General features: G+C 55.7%; 1 protein-coding gene across 31 annotated transcripts in view; it reads right to left on the reverse strand.

Annotated features, from left to right (window-relative positions):
- EMID1 (EMI domain containing 1) overlaps window positions 1-10,156 on the reverse strand; it is a 106,048-nt gene extending 95,892 nt beyond the window's left edge. For 11 of the 31 annotated variants that reach the window (XR_010592830.1, XM_065568199.1, XM_065568211.1 and 8 more), the window contains exons 1-2: window positions 9,274-9,649; window positions 8,725-9,167 (exon numbers count right to left, since the gene is read on the reverse strand). Coding sequence is in view for 28 of the 31 variants with exons in the window: in XM_065568199.1 (XP_065424271.1) it covers window positions 8,725-8,843 (119 nt within the window). In the remaining 3 variants the exon portion in view is untranslated. Of the gene's footprint in view, window positions 1-8,724; window positions 9,168-9,273; window positions 9,665-9,691; window positions 9,830-9,924 lie in introns of those variants that run through there. The other 20 variants (XR_010592829.1, XM_065568213.1, XM_065568212.1 and 17 more) reach the window with 9 other exon arrangements.
- Window positions 10,157-13,661: the final 3,505 nt, after the last annotated feature.

A 13,661-nucleotide genomic window follows, 5' to 3' on the forward strand; every position in this document is an offset into this window, starting at 1 on the left:
AAGCTGGGGCTGTAAGACCCATATCCTCCATGCTGTGGGTCGGAAACAGGGCGACCGCTGGGTTACACTGGTGCAAGTTTTATTGCACCTCCTGCTGGAAGAGTCTGGGAGTGCCCCAGAGCTAAAGCTCCTGCACCGTTTGCAACAGTGCCTCCTGCTGGGAGAGGCAAGCCCTGCAGTCCACAGGCCCCCTGCAGTGGTGTGGAAGTGGCTGGTGCTGCACAGACCCATTGGTTTCCCCACTCCATGCCCCAAATGCCCGCAGTAGAGCTTCCCGTTTTGCTTTGAAAGCAGCCAGGCCCTGGGCCTGCAGAAAAGCTGGGGATGTGGGGAGGGGGACGGCACTGCCCCCTCCCCCGACCTCTTCCCAGCTTGCGTCTCCCCAAGGGGAGGCTGGAAAGGGGGTGGGAGGCAAGAGTGACCCCTCTGCTCCTCAATATTGCAGCCTTTCCCTAAGGCAGCCCCAGGGCGTCCCCCACTCGCAGCTCCTCCCAGTGGGCTCAGAGGGATGGGAGACAGGTCATGGGGAGATCAAGCCCTTCACCTCTATTGCATGGGCTCAAATTTGCCCCCCCAGCCATTCCCAGCCATGCCCATCCCCACGGGCAGACAGCTAAAGTGGCAGAGAGACTGTAAAGGGGTCAGAGCGCTGAGCCCTCCGCTCTGGGGCTGGGGGTCAGAACATCTAGCCCCTTGCTCTGGGAACATGGGGTGGGGTCAGAGCGCCAAGCCCCTCGTTCAGGGGCCATGGGGGAAATCAGAGCACCCAGCCCCTTCTTCAGGGCTGTGTGTGTGGGCGGGGGCGGGGTCAGAGAGCCCAGCCCCTTGTTTGGGAGCCATGGGGGGGGGGGGAGGGGGTCAGAGCGCCCAGCCCCTTGTTCAGGGCTTGGGGGGGGGATCAGAGAGCCCAGCCCCTTGTTTGGGAGCCATGGAGGGGGGGTCAGAGCGCCCAGTCCCTTGTTCAGGGGCTATGGGGGTAGGGGGGTTAGAGTGCTCAGCCCCTTGTTCGGCGGCTATGGGGGGGAGGGGGGTTAGAGTGCTCAGCCCCTTGTTGAGGGCTGTGGGGGGGTCAGAGCATCTAGCCCCTTGTGCAGGGGTTCCTGTCACTCTCACAGGAAAGCTGAGGGAGAAGCAGGGGCTGGGATTTATGGGAAGGGGCTCAAGCCCCTCAGGGGAGAGGGCCATGGCTCCAGTCCATGGGGGGCTAGTCTCTGGAAGACATTGCCATGTGTTCTACATGATCCCGCCCTCCTAAATGAACACATTGGCCCTGGGCTCCCTTCCTCTTCCCAGCTGGGGCAGAGGGGCCGTGGTGCGGAAGGGTGCCCAGTGCTGGGTGTGCCCTAGGCAGGCACTCAGCCCAGCCCTGACTCTGGGACTGGCCTGGAGCAGGGGTGGCTGTGGCATCACTAGCTGGCGAAGGCCATGAGGTCCCTCCCTCCCGCTCACTGGCGCTCACATTCCTCGCGCATTCCCAGCCAGAGTTGTCTGTCACAGTTTGGCCTCTCCATCCCTCCTGGAGCGGGGCCGGGGCCCCTCCCCACCACAAAGGCTCCTCTCTCTCTAAGTGGAAAGTGGGCTCTCAGCAGCGGAGACCCTGGGTCTGCATGGTAGGTTCAAGCCCCTGCCACCGCAGCTGTGACTCCCTTTGCCCAGCTAAGCCCCAGGTGCAACGGAAGGCCTGGCTGTGTATGGCTTTAAGGGGCTGTTCTGTGGCGAGGGAGGGCACTGGAATGTCAGAACTCAGCATGTGGGCAGCCGCAGGGCCCCTGGCTGGGATTCCTCCCCATCACGGCTCCCCACAAAGGGAGGGAGCAGATGCCATGAGGCCGAGCAGAACAAAGACACTGGCATGCTGGCTCCCATGCCCACACTGGGGGAATGCTGCAGTTTGTCTCACTCCGCGCTCTCCCTGGGGGTGAATCTATTGCAAACTGTGTCTCCCGCACAAACCCACTAAGTGGCTGCAGCTGGCAGCCCTCCCGCACCCCCTGCCTGGCAGCGCCCTCACTAGCTGGCACTCCCACGTTCTTCCCAACAGCCACTGCTGCTGTGCTGGGTGAGGGTGTGGGAACCAGCCCCACAGCAACTCCTGTTGGCTGACACTGATATCAGCGTTGCTCCTCTGACACCTGCAACAGCTCCTGCAGGGGATCCAAGCACTGGAACAGCTGGGAGCTCCCCAGCCCCTGCCCCAGCAGTGTTCCGGGGGCTGGAATGGGGGGAAGGAAGGAGGTGTGGGGGGCACACTGAGTGCTGGGGCTGTCTCTGGGGTTTAGCGAGGTCGGAGTTTTCCCAGAGGGCCAGGTTCTCCAGGGCTCAGCACCCACATTGGGTTCAGATTTGTAAAAGATCAGCACCCAATGTGCTATGCCCTTCAGACTCCAGCCAGCCAGCGACCCCTCGCTGAGTGACAGGCTGTCCCACAAAGAACTCTCACACCCTACGTCCAGTGTGGGGCAGGCTTCGGGTCGCTGACCTAGGCTATGCTCTATCCAGGCATGCTGCTTGACCCCTGGGCTCTAACCAGGCTCCCTCCCCGCAGCCTGGGAATGAACAACCCGCAGTTAGCTAGTGCAGAGCCTGGCGCCAGGGGAGCCCAGGCCATGCAGAAAGTGCAGGGGGCACTTCCATATGACTGCAGCATGGGCACGGAGAGCGACCAGGATTAATTAGGAGAAGCCCATGGGGACTGTGGCCAGCCAGGCACAGCTAAACTCCTGGTCATTCTCCCTAATCCCCAGATTCAGTCCGCCAGTCTCTGGTGCCTAGTCTCCTGGCCTGGACTCCTACTTCTGCCCACAGCTTCCTGGCCCCTGCCTCTGCCCCCAGTGTGGAGTGTGCTGCTCTGCTGCCCTCCCCATCCCTACCATGCCGGAGAGCAGGCTGCTGCCCCGCACCACTCAAACCCTGGCACTGCTGCCACCACACATCTCTGCTGGCAGCTGAGCACTCCAGTATCCTAACTATAGTGTGCCAGCCCGCACCCCCTTCAGGCTGCCCGTGCCCAGGCCCACCTACAGCCATGGCCAGGCTGCCCTACATCCTGCCTGCCTGCACGCTTGTCTCATGCCTACCCAGATCCACGTCCCATGTCCACCTGCACCCATGCCTCATGCCACCTGTCAATCTTGGGAGCCACACGAGGCTCTTCAGGGCAGGGTCCACGCCTTGATGCATATTTGCAGAGCACCCAGCACAAGGCCCCGATCCTGACAGGGCCCCCGAGTGCTTTCACCCTATAGATATTGGAGCTGGCCGAACAACACCCATCAGAAGAGTTTTCCATTGAAAACTGCAGTTTTGTCAAAATCAAAACATGTTGCAGGAATGTGTCAATTCTGACTAAATTTTTGACAGGAAAAAGTTGAAACAAATTGTTCAACTTTCTCGTTTCGATAATTTTCATTTCACTTTCACAAGGTAAAAACGTTTCTCTTCAGTTGTCTCATTTCAATTCAATTAATTTTGACTGATGTTATATTTGAATCTTTATTTCCTTTGTATATTTCGATAGATCATATTTATCCTCTGTATGACACTGAACAGTTGAATGTAATATCAAAGTCAAAATTATATGAATCAACATTATTGGAAGGGCACGTTTGTATTAAAATGAAGCATTACAATGATCCCAAATTCAAGGGGGGGTGGGGGTGATCTGTTTCGTGGGAAATTTCATTCCAATGCGGAATGAAAAATCATTTCTGAATTTCCCACGAATGGCAATTCCAATTCCCAACCAGCTGGAGTCAATATTAAACAACCCAAGCAGGCCTGATCCGGGGACCCGCAGGAGGGTGGGACGTCCTGGCTGCAGAGCCACGGGCCGGATGATTCATCTTGCTGCTTTGTGACCTGTGAGATGCCTGTCTGCTCTCCGAGGAGAAAGGCCTTTGAAAAGGAGCTGCCATGCAAGGAGAATAAAGAATTTGCCGGGGGGGGAGGGGCACTGCTTACTTTTTAAATAGGGGACTCATCAAGAAAAAAGAGCGGGAGGGGAGATCATTGTCTGGCAAGCTCTGGGGGGCTTGTGGAGGGTGGAAAGGATCAGAGAGGGGGTGATTTTCCAGAGGGAAGGGGCCAAATCCATCCTGGGTATAACAGCATGAAGTCAGTACAAAAGGCCTGAAAGACACATAAAAAAGCTGAGCGTAGGCAAGTCACTTCCCCTTTATACACCTGTTTCCCCTCCCACCCTTCATCTGCCTCCTCCACTAGTCAGACTGAGCACAGGGCAGGGCGTATGTTCCCTAGATGTTTGTTCTGCAGATCGCACAATGGGGCCTAGGCGCCCTGCCATGGTGATGGTAGAATGACAGTGGGCAATGGGGCAGAAGGCAGATCAAGTTCTATCCTGTACACAGGGATGCAGGTCGGGCGGGGGGGAAATCACCTTCTCTTCTGGCCAACAGGGGGCAGCACAGAGAATAGAAGAGGTAGGATAGGAAAATCTGTTCCAAGCATTTACAGATTCTGGGGGCGGGGAAAACACTGGGGCGGTAGAAGGTACAGAAGGTACAGTCTCTGTGCCGGGGAGCCAGCAGCACGGTTGGCACCAGTACCTCACCGGAGGGCACATGGCGTGAAAGGGAGAGGAGGCAAAGTCACCCAAACCCTGCCTGCTGCAGCAGGAGGCAGAGGGTCCCTTGCCAGAACGGTGCCCCACAGCCAGTGTCGGGGGCACACAAGAGAATCAGCGCAGTCTGAGGAGACTGAGAGCCCTTCCTGAGAGAGGCCCACGACCCAGGGAAGGGTCTGACCAGCAATCCAAGGGCCCCAGGGGGTGAGAGTCCGGCTGAGTCCAATTTCTTCACACACACCCATCTGCCCTTACACACACACCCTGCCATTACACACACACACCCCTCTGCCCTTACACACACACCCCACCCACCCCTCTGCCCTTACACACACACCCTGCCATTACACACACACACCCCTCTGCCCTTACACACACACCCCACACACCCCTCTGCCCTTACACACACACCCTGCCATTACACACACCCCACACACCCCTGCCCTCACACACACACCCTGCCTTTACACGCACACACCCCGCTGCCATTACACACACCCCACAAACCCCTCTGCCCTTACACACACACCCTCTGCCCTTACACACACACCCTACACACCCCTCTCCCCTTACGCACACACACACACACCTCTGCCCTTACACACACACAAACCACGCACCCCTGTGCCCTTATACACACACCACACCCCTCTGCCCTTACACACACACCCCTCTACCATTACATACACACGCCTCACACACCCCTCTGTCCTTACACACACACACACCCCTTACTCACATCCCTCTGCCCTTACACACACACACCCCTCTGCCCTTACACACACACACACCGCTTACTCACACCCCTCTGCCCTTACACACACACACCCCTCTGACATTACACACACACCCCACACACAGCCTCTCTGCCCTTACATCACCACACACTCCCTCTCAGCCATTACACACACACACTCCCTCTCAGCCATTACACACACACAGCCATTCCAGCTGGAGCGTCTCAGAGCACCTCAGAAAGCCCAGAGCTTTCTGTCCTGCTTATAACACAGCCCTGTCACCAGGATCAGCCCACTGCTGGAATGAAGCTCTGCCTTCCAGGGTCTCCTCTCCCCCCGCCCATCCCACAGTTATTGCTTCTGACGGTGGGTTTGGGGGGATAAGTAACACCTATATTGTACCTTTCATCTCAACTCCCTCTGCCTGAAACCTGCACAACACCTTCAAGAGATGAGCCTGGGAAGTGGAACTTAAATTCATAACCCTGCCAGACACTAAAAACCAGAGACGTACGCTGGCTTTATGGCCCATTACAACAATGTGTAACAAATCCTGCTGCCTGCTAACTCTGGTTCTCCGACCACTACAGAGGTGTTCATTACTCACTTTATTTTAAGGGATCTCTTACATGTGTGAACCCATATGCTTAACAATCTGTCCCCCCTTGTACTTAGCTCAGATACTCTGGTTGCCTTCTCCAGACCTGAAGAAGAGCTCTGTGTAGGCTCAAAAGTTTGTCCCTTCCACCAACAGGAGAGGGAGGGATAGCTCAGTGGTTTGTGCATTGGCCTACTAAACCCAGGGTTGTGAGTTCAATCCTTGAGGGAGCCATTTCAGACTCTAGGGCAAAAATCTGTCTGGGGATTGGTCCTGCTTTGAGCAGGGGGTTAGACTAGATGACCTCCTGAGGTCCCTTCCAACCCTGATATTCTATGAACAGTAAGTTATTACCTCACCTACCTTGTCACTCTTTCAGGGCTGCCCAGAGGGGGGGCCCAGGGGCAGTCTAGGTCTTTGGCAGCAGGGGGCCCTTCAGTCACTCCGCATCTTCAGCAGCACTGAAGGACCCGCCGCTGGGTGAGTACAAGTGCTGCAGCTCCCCCACTTTGCCCCAGGCCCCCTGAATCCTCTGGGTGGCCCTGCTCTCATTACATCTCTTTAACAAATGGGGAAACTGAGGCACAGGCTGGGGAAATGATTCATTCAGAAATGAAATTAGACCCCAGGTGTTCTGGCTCCCAATCCCTTGCTCTATTCATTAGACAGCACTGCCTCTCCCTCCCCCCTCTATACACAGGTTCCTCATCCCAGATAATGTGGTCAGATTGCTAGGCATAAGGGGTTAATCATTAAACAGGAAGCCTGCAAGCAAGTTAGGTTTGTGGGTCCCACGGGGGAGGGCAAGGCAGCATTTGGCATGGCTCATGTCCTTTTTGTAGCTATGAACCTCAGCAGGGATGTGGCAGGGAGGCCCTGCCATGGCAAACCAATGGGACCTGAAAACCAAACCATCCACTGTGGAAAAGCTAAACAGTTCAGCCCTAAATAGGTCAGTGACAAGAAGCTGTGGAGACAACTTCCCCAGGGTGGGCAAGGGCCAGAGAGCAGGCGCTCCCCTTGGCATGTGGCAAAGGCAGCCAGCAAAGAGCAGGGCAGGGGATGGGTAGGAGGGGAAGCAGCACAGGTCTGTCTGGAGACCCTGTTCTATCCCAAGAGTAGCCATTGGGGGCAGGTGTGATCCTGGGGATCATGAATCTCCACAAGTGGATCTCCATCATGGTCTGGATCTAGCCATCTGATCTCTCTATGGGAGACTCCAGCACTAGCGAGCAAAGGAAGCCAGGGACCATGGTTGGGTAAGGTGTGGCTGGGGAGGGGCCGTCACTCATTGCTGGCCCGGTCCCACACAAGGCGGGAATCCAGTGCATTTCCATTACTGCTGTCTCCTTCCCCCACATGCCATTGGCGGACAGCATCTGTGGCCTATTCAGTCACTCTCCCCACAGCTCCCTGGCCTCTACTGGGCTGGGAAAGTATCTGCTGGCTGGGACAGGTTGGAGCTGCTTCACCCCAGCCCAGTTTTCTCTGCAGATGTTCCCAGTGGAGACCTTGAACTCGTACTTGAAAGCCCCCTTGTCCCTGAGTCCTGCTTCACTCCAGCATCAGCATTGTTCACCCACAGCGGCAGCACGACTCCCACAGCACCCAGTGGGCCAGGGTGTTCCCAGGGCCAGCTCTCTGCTAGGGCTAAGGAGGGCGTGTGTGTAAGGTTTCCCTACCACCCTCTTGCTGTACAGTCAGTTGAATCAAAGACTACTAGTGAAGGGCCTGAACCAAACCCCAGCTCTGAATCCCCCCGGATGATCCTCCAGAAGTTTGGAATCAGAGCCAAGTGCTGCTTCTCTGGACGTCCCTGCCTGGAGTAAGCCGACAGCTGCCCTGCACCCTCAGCCCAAGCTGGGCCTCGAGCTACTCAGCGGGGCTGGGAAAAGCTGCTTCTACTTGGCACTGCTCTGTGCTGCCTGGGTTTGCTGGGACAGAGGGGGAAGAGAACGCTTCTGCACACAGCCGGCACGGATGGCCCCACGGATCCAGTGGTGGAGATATTTCCAAAGCAAAACGTTTCCCGTAAACATCACAAAAGCTGGATGCTGCTCAGAACCAGCAACTCCTCCCGGGCTCCCCACACTGACTGGGGTGCTGGTTTAACAGCCCTGGCCCGTCCACAGACCAACTAGATCATAGACAGCAGCCTGGAGCTGGGAGCCCCAGGCTCCGCAGCCAAGATACCTTAGGGTGACCAGACAGCAAATGTGAAAAATCGGGACGGGGGTGGGGGGTAATAGAACCTAGATAAGAAAAAGACCCCAAATCGGGACTGTCCCTATAAAATCAGGACATCTGGTCACCCTAAGATACCTGAACAACTCGTCCAAAGGAAATTCAGCTGATGCCGATTGTTCCCTCCAAGCCTCTCCGCAGAGACAAGCTGGGAAGTACTTAACTGAGCTGAGCCCCACCACAGCCACATGCTAGGGCCAAAAGGCCCTATATGCCCAGCTGCCGCTCACCTGTTACTCTCAACAGACATTCACAGATCCCGCTACCATCCCTATCTATGGGCATTTTCCCATGCCCACCCAGAGCCAGGCCCCCCGCTGGGGTGATGGCATGCCGCAGAATGGTGAGGACAAGAACCTCGCCCCGTAGAGCTCCAGCAGTTGTACAAAGGAGCACGACACTGTTCTACGAGGGGGCATTCAAACCACCCAGCCTTGGCCAAGGCTCCCAGCAGCAGAGCCAAGCACGGAAGCTGGGTCTCCTGATGCCCAGCCCTGTGCCCTGCCCATTAGAGCACAGCAGCCCCGTGGCCCATAGCTTGCCCTTGCCGAGACGCTCTTTACCTTCGGGCGGCGTACTGGAGTCCTGCCAGGCTCCAGGTGCAGCTCCCCTCAGGCAGCAGGCAGCACAGCCACAGGGCAGCTGGCAGGCATCTCATCCAGCTAAGCTGCTGCGTGCTCATCGTGTCCGTCCGTCCGTCCGTCCGTCCCTGGGGCCAGAGCTTCTGAGCTCGCACAGAGCCCTTGATCCTTCCTGAACTCAGCCGATCCCCGACGTGCTCCCACGCTCCCCCTCCGCCTGCCAAGGCACCACGCTCAAGGATCTCTCATTGAGAAAAAAAGAGAAGCCCCCTTGGCACAGGGACTCACGAGAAGTGTAGTGGCCCGGTGCCAGGCCCGGTCGGAATAAAGCCCAGGTTTTGCTGGGATCACCAAGGGGGAGGCTGAGCTTGCAGGGACGGGGGGAGAGAACTCAGATCAGCGCTGCCAATCCTCCCTGCACGGCCCTGCAAAACAAAAGTGGAGTTAAGTCGCTCTCTGCATTAACTTGGCTGGGGCTCCTGCAGCAGCTGGGGGAGGCTCCAGCTAAGCTTAGAGAGACAGCAAAATTACCAGAGGAGAGATCGCCTCTGCGCTGCAAACTTGCAGGAGAAAAGATGGGCCACAGGGCGGGAGCGCCAGCTTCTCTCACCTCCCAGCGCTCTGGAGCGTCCTCAGGGCACAGGCAGAGGGGCTGGGGGCTATTGCAAGCCAGGCTTTTCCCCTCTCGCACTCTGCCCAGCGCTGCTCTTACCGCTGGGATGTTTGGCAAAGGGAAAAGCGATTAAGGGCAGCTCAAAGTCCTGCCCCCTTCTTTCGACTGGATTAAGGAACCCAAACAATCCCAGAGGCTTTTCAAAAGACGAGCGTTGCTCTCTCCTCCTTCCCACCCCCTCTCCTTCATGTTCAAGACGTGGACTGATTTCATATTCCCAGCCTCGCTAAGCGGCAAGGGGAGGGGGAAGCCACTTAGATCATATACAGAGCTCACTTCTTTCTGCTTCCCAGATCCAGCCCCCCACAGAGAACCGCTTCCTGGGATTGCTCGGAAAGGCTCCAGTTCTCCTCTTCCACAGCTGGCTGCAATGGCTTGACTCCTAATTTATATCGGTGTAAAGGAGAGAGGCCCAACAGGAACCAGCCGCTAGACTTTGAAAGGTGAAGGGGGGGGGCACAATCTGGGCTAGATCCCCAGTCCGTGGAGCTCTATAGTGCTCCACTTACTTGGCTGGTTGTCCCCAGATTTACTCCAGTTGGGGTCTGGCTCCCGTTCGGCTGGATTCGCCTGCTGTAAATCAGGAGGACTGAATGGGGTGGTGCCAGTGTGCGAGCAGAATCAGGCCTTTTGTTTTCAATAGACTTCACCAAATGACTGCTTGGCCTGGGGACTTTCTTTCCTTTCCTTTCCCAGGCAGGAACCACTTTGTTGCTGGGATGTGCAGCCCAGGAAAAACAGCTCCTTAGGTGAGAACAGACCCTGCCTCCCAGTTTCAAACCAGTCACATGAAGGGGAGGAGCCGAGGGCATGGGTGCTGTGCGCTCAAGGACAGGGCCTTGGGGGTTGTCACTGCAGGACAAGCAGGGGTGTTAACTGGGTCCATGGACCATTAGCAGGGGAGGTGCTGTGAGTATGTGTGTTTCTGGCCAGGCTGAACCCCTTTTCTTTTGCTCTCCATTCTCTGCTGCCAGATCACTGGAAACAAGAGGATCTTTATCCTTCAGGACATAATCTCAAGCCAGTCATTTTCTGTGCTGTTCCCTTCGCTGTTACTGGAGGTAAAGAAGAACCTGGATCAAGACTCCCCTGATTTAAACTCCGCAGTGCTGGAGCTGGCTCCAGATCCACACATCCCCGAATTCCGACCTGCATCTAAATTTCCAAATTGTGCCCCACCCCCCATTTCTAGCATGGTCCAAATCACTTCCCACCCCCACCCCATGCAAACACCACTGGACTTCAGACCCAGGCTATGGCTACACCAGAGAGCTCACAGTGGTGCAGCTGCACCCATGTGGCTGCAAACTGCAAGATCTCTAGCGTAGCCATTCTGAGCCGACGGGAGAAAGCTCTTCTGTCGGCTTAATTACTCTAGTGACCGTCGATGGGAGAAGCTCTCCCACCGACATAGCTCTGTCCACACCAGCGCTTAAACCGGCATAGTAATGTCTTTCAGGGGAGTGGCTAATTCATACGCCTGGGTGACATCAGTTATGTCTTCTTAAGCTGTAGAGTAGCCATAGCCCAGAAGTGGATCTGAGCTTGGTGGTTTGACACAATCAGGGTCTTGCTTTCTCTCTTCCTGGCTTCTCCTACTACAAAGTCATCAGCACAACACCGCACATGGCAGGAAGATGACAGGGAAACGAATATCCGCCTGTACCATGCACTGTCACAGATGCAGGCCTCTGATGAGTTAAACTGCCAGATGCAACCGGGGGAGAGAACATTTGGGGAGGGAGTCACGTTAGCTCTAGTTCCCACACAAACATCCTCACCTCAGCAATTAGCAAAGGCGGTGACGATCTACTTCTATTGACTGAAGGAGTGGCTGAAAGAAACAATGGAACAAACATGATGTGCCAAGTAAATGATTGGAGGTTTAAGTTGGAGAGATGTGAACCCTTAACTGGGGTTGAAAGTGACTCTTCCTTGCTTGCTTTCTAGATTTGCTCCGCCCCAGAGTTTTGTGCTTTCATGGCAAATCCACTGCGCTTGCTGCACAGGGAAAACTGGGTTTTGGCCAGCTATAATCCTGTGAGCAGTGGACTCAAAGGAAGAGCAATAAGCGAGGGGGTAAGATCTGGAGAGTGGGATGCTTGAATCTCCATCAAATCTCTCTCTGCCCCGTCTCAGCCAGTGCACATGGCTCCTGGCCTCTCTAGTGGAAACCTGCCCCTCCAGGGAGAGGGATTCCTGCAAAGGCTCCTCTACAGCTGCTCCTCCAAATGGTTCACAGGAGCTCTTTCAAAACATTCCCCCGTGGGTGTAGATTGGGAGGAACGGGGTGGGGGTGGGCGGTGAGCCATTGCCCCCCCAACTACAAGCCTCAGGCAGGCGTGGAACTTGCTGCCCCACCACCCGCATGGCCCCGTTGGACTGACTGGAGCTGCCCCCCACAAATATTAAAGTCAAACTACACCTATGCTGCTTTTTTCCTAGGGTTACGTCTACACAGCAAAGCGAAACCCGCCAGCCGACCTGGGCTCCTGGGGCTCGGGTGTAGGGCTGTTCATTGCTGGGGACACTTCCAGGTGTGGGCGGGGTCCTAGAGCCCGGGCTGCAGCTTGAGCAATGAAACAGCCCGGAGCCCCACCAGCCTGAGTTGGCTGGACCAGGCCAGCCGCAGGTTTTGCTTTGCTGTGTAGATGTACCCCTAGAGGGCAGCAGTTCCTCGAGAACCAGGAGCCAGCCTAAGGGAGCGTGGGGAAAGACTGGCATTTCTAGGTCGGATTCCCACAGGCCTGGGAGCTATTGGGCGGTTTCTGTGGACAGCGGGTTGTTTAGATTGTCAGCTTTCTGGAGCAGGGACTGTCTTTTTGTTCTATGTCAATGAGGCCTTGAGCCTCAAACGGGGTCCTCTAGGTGCTACCTGTTACAACCTGGCCTGTACCACTCTGTCCAGTCACCAGTCTGGGTCCCATGTGCTTCCAAGCCTTTTGGGTCAGGCCAGAATCTAGTCACTGTTCCTATCACACGCCCAGGATCAGTCCTCTTGTCTGACACCCGTCCTGCTGCTGCCCTAGATCCTGAAATCAGTGTCAGAGACAGGGGGGCTGCAACAGTTTGTACAGTGCTGTGAACCAAACTGTAAACCCGGGATATGATGGAAATCACTCTAGGTCAGGGGGTGCGGCAGCCCCCCCAGCACCAGCATCTATGTTCAGAGATGTCACAACCCCTCAGAGCTCCACCTGGTCTGGGAGCGCAATGGGCTGCAAGTTTAACCCCTTCAGAGACAATGTGGCAGGAAAGCAAGGCTCACACACTTAGCCAAGGGCCACAGTGACCTTACTCTGAAAGCATTCGAGTTACAGAGCTTTGGAAAGAGAAGTCCTGAGACACCCCTCCCACGTCTGATCTCACTCCTCCTGGCCAGTCCGAGGTATGTCAGCATCCCAGGCTGGGCAGAGTCCTGCCTGCTCTCACTTTCCTGCAAGTCCTCCTTAAGTGTGGCAATGGGGATCTTGTGCTCCCCCAACCTGCAGGCACCATGGTTGGAAGCCCATTGGTCCATGGGCTGGGCCAACAATTGAGAGTCATACAAAGGCAATGGCCCTAGAGTCCTGTCTTGATGGCTTCCTTGGGATGGTCCTTCTGTGAGGTGTCGAGCCCCTTCCCGGCTAGGACAGCTGTCTGTGAGGCAGGACACCCCAACTGAGACGTGTGTTCAGCACACAGAACAATATGATGCTCATAACTGGATCCAACGTGCCCAGCTCTGTCATGCTGCCGCAACGGAAATAAAGTGTAATGACAATAATAAAAGCATCCATTTCAAGTGGCATTAAAAATTCAGTGAGGACCTTACTCCTGGCAGGTGAAAATAAGAACATAAAACAGCCAGACTGGGTCATACCAATGGTCCATCTAGCCCAGTATCCTGTCTTTTGACAGTGGCCAATGCCAGGTGCTTCAGGGTGAATGAACAGAATAAGGCAGTTATTGCATGATCCATCCCCTGTCGTCCAGTCCCAGCATCAGGCAGTCAGAGGCCTAGGGACACCCAGAGCATGGAATTACATCCCTGACCATCTTAGCTAATAGGGTCCAGCGATGGACCTATCTTCCCTGAACCTGTGTACTTCTTTACTGAACCCAGTTACGCTTTTGGCTTTCACAACATCTCCTGGCAGTAAGTTCCACAGGTTGATGGAGCACTGTGTGAAGAAGTACTTCCTTTTGTTTGTTTTAAATCTGCTGCCTATTCATTTTATCGAGTGACCCTTGGCTCTTGTGTTAT

This window comes from Chrysemys picta, chromosome 15, assembly GCF_011386835.1.
Source record: "Chrysemys picta bellii isolate R12L10 chromosome 15, ASM1138683v2, whole genome shotgun sequence".
NCBI classification, from domain to species: domain Eukaryota; kingdom Metazoa; phylum Chordata; order Testudines; family Emydidae; genus Chrysemys; species Chrysemys picta.